This window comes from Seriola lalandi, unplaced genomic scaffold (assembly GCF_002814215.2).
Source record: "Seriola lalandi dorsalis isolate HSWRI2012SDOR001 ecotype SW California unplaced genomic scaffold, Sedor1 jcf7180002049918, whole genome shotgun sequence".
In the NCBI taxonomy this organism is placed as follows: Eukaryota; Metazoa; Chordata; class Actinopteri; order Carangiformes; family Carangidae; genus Seriola; species Seriola lalandi.
The window spans coordinates 2,997-11,055 of record NW_019520471.1 but is presented as its reverse complement, the minus strand read 5'-3'; the positions used below and the strand labels follow the sequence as shown (position 1 = coordinate 11,055).

The following is an 8,059-nucleotide window of genomic DNA, read 5'->3' as shown; positions in this document are numbered from 1 at the left end:
TTCAATTTTAATGGTACAAGTTGGATAATGGAACAAACTGACGCTTTGGTGCTGTGAATTGAATTGAATTCATTATACAACGTAAACTGCAAAAGAATTATACTTCATGATATAATATAATGTAATATAAAAGAATGCACCTTAAATAGTCGACTTCAACTACCAGCATGCATCGCTTCTGTTATCCCACCAAAGTACCGGTATACGTCATCAGCTCGCGCAGAATATGGCCGCTGTGACTGGAGTGAAAACAAACACTGATGATTTCTGGTTGAAAGCTTCATAGGTTTGGATTTAAAACGCTAAAATGGGGGACCCGCTGGAAATACAAACTGTTCAGGATCGCCTCAGTCGTCTGAATGAGCTGACAGAGTTTACTGAAAACTGCAAGAATCAGCTGAATGATATATTTAAAACGCTGGGATGGTCGATGGACTACAAGCAGGTAACGGTCAGCTAACGTTAGCTTAGCGTTTAGTCTTCAGTCGAAATAAAAAAAATAGTCTTAATAAAGTTATCATGTTATCAAAGTAATGTAAAGGAGGACGTTGTTTCTTAGTTGTTGCCGAGCCCAGCGCTACACCGAGCTTTAACGTTTAAGGTATATTAACGTTAACCGTTAAAACTTTTCTGACTGTTAACGGCAATGCTAATAATGACCCTGCGTCAGAAAACTGTATACATTGCATTACTCTGGAATTTCCCCTCGTGTGTTTTAGTCCAACGACATCTGTATATATACGCTCAGTGAGCACTTAATTAGGAACACCATGTTAACACTGGCTAGTAACCATGTATGTGTTATTAGAACATGGTAGCAGCCACTGAATTACAACAGGGCCTTAAGATCTTATGTGTCAGATCTAGCGGGAGGGAATGTCTAAATGCACTTTCAGATGTTGTCTGGATGGTGCCTTCTACGAAGAATTAATTTGTGTACCCTGCCCACATAGGTTTTCACTCCCCTAAAGGAGTGTGGGATATTTTTAAATGTGGTTTTGTTATTATCTAACAACATGAACTAGATTAGATATAGCTTCTCTACGTTTCAACTACCACACAGGCATCCTCAACTTACAGGCAATGCTAGTCTGGTGCTGAAATTTTCTGTCTGTTTAGACTGGAAGGTCAAACATGTTTGAGTGTGCATAGACAGACACACAAAGTGTGTATGTGTCTGTGCTGTCTGAAAAGAAATAAAAAATAGCTCACCATCATATATGCGTAATTCACAGCTGTAAAATAACTGTTTGTGGTGTTTTCTTAGGAAGCGATGGAGCAGTGTCCCTACGACCCCGATCACAGAGTCCCAGTCAGGAGCATAGAGAAACACAAAGCGGCCTGCCGCCTCAGAAAGATGGGCTACTCGGCGGAGGAGCAGGTAGTGCAGTGAAAATGACAAAACAAACTGACTTCAAAAGTTTCTCGTCGTCATGTGATAGACCACTGTAAACACCATGAACTCTAGTGTCAATGTTCTGCCATTTTTAATGCACATAATCATTAAGAGAGCAGTGAAGTTTTATCTCTATTTTGCAGGCGGAGATGTACGACCACTCTATATGTTATGAAAACAGCAGTGTCAGAACCTTTACAATGGGTGAGTCATTATGATGACTATTACTACAAATTGCTGTCCTCCTATTGCAGCTTATCAAGGTAACATGCTCAATAAAATGTCATTTTTTCTATTTTAGATTTGAAGAAAATGTCTTAAACAATAGAATTATAATGATGTTTTCCTTCACAAGGATCTGTGAAGATAATTTAACTGCAAAACAATGCAAAAAAAATACAACCTCTGTTATGAAATATTGAGGCTCAGTATAGGAGTTTTCCAAGCTCTAAAGGTCAGCTAATTAAAGTCAGGATGTTCTGCAAAATGGTCTTTATGTATTTATTTTTCTAATTGCTGTTTAACATGTTTTGAACTATAAGAGAACCTAAAAAACAGATATAGTTTAGTAGGACAGGAACAAAAAATCTTCAAGTCCTGTAAGTTATTATGAAATAGAAATTGTAATTTTAAAAGAACATTTAAAGTGTTTGTTATTTTAAAAAAATACAACCACTGAACCCACCTTCCACTTCCTCACCTTTTACTGGGGATAAGTTCAGTCTAAAATAAAGTTTTTCATCATATGCACAAAATTTGTGATGGAAAGAAATAGGTGGGAAATGGAGAGAAACTATTAAATTTGGAAGGTAAATGTAGGTTCATGTTCAGTTTTAGTTCCTGTGTCCTAAGCTGGACATCATGTTGTTTCCCTCATTCAGACAAATCTACCCAGCACCAGGTGATCCTACAGGCGAGATCCGCTGCACCGCTGATGAGGATGGAAGGAGTCTTCTGGCAAGGTATCAGTTTATATCATAACGGTTTCCTACAGAACAGTTTCCTCTGATGTTGTATAGTCCTGATCAGAGATCCAACACTCATTAGAAGCAAAAGCACAGTTAGATTTCTCAATTCAAGTCTTACATTCCAGATACAACGAAAGACCAGTAGGTGTCACTAGAGAGTTATCTTGTGTGAAACCCACAAGCTCAGCACTTTGGTCTAAACTCTCTCAGCCTGCACACACCTCCTTTTACTCCAAAATTCAATCCCATTAAATGAGAACATTCTGAAAATATTCAGGTACTTTTTACCTGGATGTTTAATCTTTATGTAATATCATCTTTCTCCTGACGTGTGTGTGTAATGTGTGTGTTATGTGTTCTGTTTGCAGTGACAGGGGTGAGTATTAGGGAGACGATGGGCTCTAGAAAGTTCTGCTGCTCTGGTTCAGGCTTGCCTGATTACGTGCAGTATCCTTTAATGTCATATCCTTTATAACGACAGGGCTGGGGGATTGACACACACACACACACACACACACACACACACACACACACACACACACACACACACACACACTTTCCCCTTTATGTGTTGGGGAAAGTCCAGTCCATACATTTAGACGTGTCAAAAAAAATCATCTCTGTACAAAAATGAATGTCACTTCCTCTTTCCATGAAGACTGCTAAATGGATTCCAGTTAAAATCACTCACTGATTTATCTCATTAGCTTGATACTGATCACAAAGGCGAAGATAGAGAACAGATAAGAGGAACTGATGAGCAGCGGCTAAAAAGAAACAGAGTAGGAGGATGCTTAATTAAGAACAAGCTGAGGAACTTGTTGAGCATCTTTATCAGATTCTCTTGTGATCTGTGACATGGACCCGGTGTCATAGAAATACATTTTAAAAATAAGAACATCAGTCATGATTCCAAAAGTATTTTTCATTTTCTCTATTAACTCACTTTGATGTGTAAAACATCACAAACTTTTAGCTCATTTGTAGCACATAAACTACAATTCTGTGAGTTATGTCGTGTAAATTTGTGTCCAGTCTTGATGTGCGTTGAGCTCAAATCATAATGATAATCGCTCCTTTAGTGTTTTCTTTCTTTCCTCCAAATAAGTAAAAACCTCTTTTTTTCCACAATATAATGTCAGAATCTAATTTGTGTAAATTTAGGAGCTGCTCTGCTTCACAGTCCAAAGAGTAAAACCACACTAGTTTGTGTTTTCCCCCTTGGAGCTGATGAAGAACTTATGGAGACGATCAACACCAGTTGGACTTGTATCATGGAGACCAGTTCTGTTGACCGTATCCAGATGTGTGATTAGTGAAATGACGGAATGTTTTTGAATAAACAAGCTGTCAGGCTGATGTGTGTGTGTGTGTGTTCACTGCTCTCAGTCATCCCTCGGTGTGTGAAGCTTCTCTGGCTCTCCATCAGGTCAGTACTCCGGCCAGCCTGTCGACGTGCCTCAGAACCACAAGCGAGCTGTGTGTGACCTCACTGTGGCCGACCGATTGGCTCTGTACGATCATGTGGTCAGCCAGCGGAAGGAAGCTGCTTCCTCCAGCAACGAAGACCTCTATGTAGATTTGGTGTCCAAACTGCAGAAGGGTGAGATTTACACGACATGGTGAAGACCTGAGGTTGTCAGAAACTTGCAGCCTGATTTACACTATGAAAGTAATGCTTCTCTTGTTTTTTGTTTTAATATGAGGACCACAATGGAAGTAAATTAGTTACTCCATATTTTTAATTATCAAATAAATTCAGTCAGTCATTCAGTCGAGCCTTCCAAACATCAGAAAGATAAAGTGACAGGTGTCAGATGGTCTGAACGTGAAAAATACTTTTTTTTTTTTGTTACAGGATGTTTTTCAAATTTTCAAATTCAAAATCTGTTTCACACTCAGAAATAGTTTCCCTTTGACTTTTTAGGCAAAAAAATAAAATAAAGGCGAAAATGCTTTTTCGTTTTGAAGAATAAAGAAAGAGAAGTTTTTCCCTCAGTGCAGTTCTCTGGTAAAATGAGTGCGTTTCTGTTTTCGTGTGTACAGATGACGAACAGAACGAACCAAAGACTCATCTGGAGCTAATGGCAGAGATGAGGGACTACAAGAGGCGGCGTCAGTCCTACCGAGCCAAGAACGTTCACATCACCAAGAAGTCTTACACTGAGGTACGAGTGAGCCTCAGGACGACGCTCGACCTGTTCTCCACCCATAAACATTTCTGTTTGGAGTTACAGTAAACACGTCGCTCCACAGATCTATGTGTGCCTTTTAGAGTTCAAACAGCTTTGTCTTCACTAATAAGAGAGTGGGGCAGAAAACCAGAACCACCACAGGTGACTGTGGCCTACTCCTACTCTTTAGGAAACATCCTGAAAACAGACCTGATGCTCAACACCATGTTCCTGACAGCAGAGCTTGTAGTGCAGCACACAAAAACACTTGACCTGCTCATCTATGACCATTTAATGTGGTGAAATTTAAATGGAGGACACACCGACCTTAGTGCTCCGTGGATTTGGTGCAAAAATAATTTGCAAATCCTCTCACTGTGACTGATGTTTTGAGATGCTTTCAGGTTGAACATGAAGTGCTCCTGAAGTCTGATGAAGTTTTATCACGATTAATTCACATTAATGTGGCGTCTGGAAAGCCACATACGACCAGACGGTCTGAGGAAGTCGAGTACGCAGGTGCAGGAAGTAAAGAAGTAAAGGGGTCACACTCTTTCCATTTTCCTCCAGAAGCGAGGCACTGACCCTCTGCTTGCTCTCTGATTCAGCAGCTGTGTGTGTGTGTGTGTGTGTGTTTCATTCATTTTTCTGCACATAAATGAACAATTCAAGGAGACATTTCTGTCCGTCTAAGTTTTTAAATGTGTTTTAATTAAGAGTTTCAAAGTGGAGAAGTCATGCACACAGAAAATCTTAATGTGTGGGCGAATGCTTTGACGTTGGCTCAGATGAATTCTGTCTAAGCGAAGCTGGTGTTTCTGTGTGTAACTATAAGAACCTGAAGCTGACCCAGAGCACGGCTCTTCAGTAAAGGTCTTTCCTGTTTAAATAAAGTTTAAAAAACTCATTGATTATTTGGCCTCACTGTAGGTGATCAGAGAGGTGATCAACGTCCACTCAGACGAGCTCGCCAGACAGTGGAGAGAGGATGAGGACGAGTCGACACGATCTGAACACTCCTCCCACAGGTACAAGAAACGCTATGACCTCTGACCCCTTTCAGCTTTCTGTACTGTTGTTGATTAAGGAAATTAAACCTTTTATCAAATGGATGAAATCTGAATGATTTCTAATGTCTTATGGTGTTTTTTTTTGTCTAACAGGCGTCGTTTGAATGAAAGGAGGTCAGCGTCCTCAGAGTCTCACAACTCCCACAGCAAACGCCATCGCAGCCGGGAACGAAGCCAAGACAGAGAGAGCAAGAAGAAGAAAAGGAAGAAGGAGAGGTGCGACAGGGCGACTTCTATCAGTGGTTTATGACGAGTTACCAACATGTATATTCTTCTTTTGCTTAAAACCAATGAGATGGGAACAATCACTGGTCCAGTTTTTATTGACTAAAAATGTCTTTGGATTTTAAAAGAGCAAAATCCTCTGTAGATGTTGTGGTGACCATTTTGTTTTTTGAATCTGGACAGGGATTCCCGTTCCCCCAGTGACCACCACCACGAACGCAAGAAGAAGAAAAAGAAGAAGAAGGAGGAGCGGGAGAAGGAGAAATGAGATTCCTGGATCAGCAACAACAGAAATCTGATAGGATGAGGTCAAGGATGGTCGTGACCTCTACAGGTCAAAATATGTCAGATGTCGCATGTTAAGTGTTTAAACTTCAGGATTTGGGGAAATTATAAGTGAGAATAAAGTTTTGGGAAAAAACAACATGAACATTTGGACATTTTGTGCTTCACAGACACTGTGCAGCTCAGCTGTTCAGTGTTTTACAGAGAAACTACAGGTCTGCTGAACACACTCCACCTGCCTCCGCCTGATTGGCTGAGAGTGATTTCCAACTAGAGACTACTTGGAATTTTTGGACAGGAGTGTGATAGCTGGCACACTTTCACTACAGGGTCAATGGTCACCCTGTTTCAAGCCAAATGTTACTGCGTGTTTATACAGGATTTCTACAGTCTTAAGAAAACAATGGTAAATCTTTTAATTTGAAATTTGAGTTTTTTTAATGTCTAGATTAGTTTTTTCAAGAAATAACTAATATTTAAAACCAGCAGGAAGTTATTTTAAAAACCATGTCATCATTCTGAACAACTCACTCACAGGAGAGCCAGTGCTGCAATTGGTGTAAATCCAAACATGGTTCCCGTGGGGCCTTGAAATCATTGAAAGTTTTTGAATTTGAGAATAAAATCAAGGCCTTGAAATCTTCTGAAAATAGACACGAGTTATGGAAAGTCTACATCACTGTAACAACTGACCAGAAGTGTTAACACATTCAAACCTTTCTCTATTTTTATTGTTGTCTGAGTTTCTATGAAGCTGCTGAATCTTGGTGTTGTAACAGTAATTAACATTAATTAACCATGATCTGTGTCTCGAACTGTGCCATGTTGGCTCCTTGAATTTGAGGGAATTGATCCTGGAAAGTCCTTGAAAAGTCCTTGAATTTGATGTTAAATCTAAAGTCAAAGTTGCAGCAGAGACCTGTAACACTGAAATCTATTTTAACAATCAACTTGATTCATTTGAATTAAATCTCATTAGTTTCTCACATTGTAGTGCTTTTCATTTGCAGTTGTTGTAGTGATGCTGCCACAAGATTTGTTCTTTTGATACAATGAAGGTTATTTTGACGAGATGAAATCTGTTGCTCCGTGTTTAAACTGGTCTGTGCAGCAGAAATCTGTAGGATCCATTTGAGCTACAGCAGATTCAGTGTTTGTAGCCTCTTGTGAAGCGTAAAGTGTCGTCATATTGTAAGTTTTCAGTCTCATTTATCCACAGTATTTAGTTGGCAGTCGGATATCCCTTAATCTAAGCAATTAGTTTTGTTGCACATCGTTTAAAATTAATTTCTTAACATTGAGGTAAAGCATTTTTTTCTCAGGAACTATTGTTATTGTTTAAATGATAAAATAATCTGACACAACCATATGTTTTACTTATTAAAAGCAACATTTCAGACTTTACAATGAAATGTAATATAAATCTTTCTGGTTATGTTTTCAGCTGTAAACACCAACATCACGTGAACAGAATAATGCAGGTATAAAGTTTGGACTTTGCTGAAACCTCTGCACAGATCCATGTTTCTCTGTGTCTCACTCTCTCTCTCTCTCTCTCTCTCTCTCTGATGATGCTGGATTCTGGTTCAGGTATTTCTCACCCTGTTGAGAGGCAGAGATAGAGGGCGAGGTCCCGTCAGAGCCTGGGAACCTGAGGGATCCTGGAGAGAGACAGAGAGAGAGGACAGGGGGGGAACCATCGGCGTGGTAATGCTGTGAGGAGAGCTGCTCAGGGAAAGCTAAATCAGGTTGTTTTTGTCCTCGTCTTGTGTCCTGAAAGCGTCCTGTGCAGGATCTGATCTGGTCTGAGGGGACTCACTCTGCAGCAGCATGGGAGCCTCCAGTGATAAGGTAAACGGGGACGTCCTGGGACTGGTGAGGGGCCCTGCAGGTCTGTTGATGGGACAGGTGTGAGGCTGTATTGAATCAGATCAACTGAGA

The 8,059-nt window shown here is 40.1% G+C and overlaps 1 protein-coding gene across 1 annotated transcript; it reads left to right on the top strand.

Annotated features, from left to right (window-relative positions):
* Positions 1-227: 227 nt before the first annotated feature.
* On the top strand, positions 228-7,104 carry snrnp48 (small nuclear ribonucleoprotein 48 (U11/U12)). Its single transcript, XM_023398810.2, has 9 exons — positions 228-445; positions 1,268-1,381; positions 1,540-1,600; positions 2,278-2,358; positions 3,794-3,967; positions 4,411-4,532; positions 5,469-5,566; positions 5,702-5,824; positions 6,017-7,104. The coding sequence occupies exons 1-9, from the start codon at positions 308-310 to the stop codon at positions 6,099-6,101; spliced, it is 996 nt and encodes a 331-aa protein (XP_023254578.1). The 5' UTR covers positions 228-307; the 3' UTR covers positions 6,102-7,104.
* Positions 7,105-8,059: the final 955 nt, after the last annotated feature.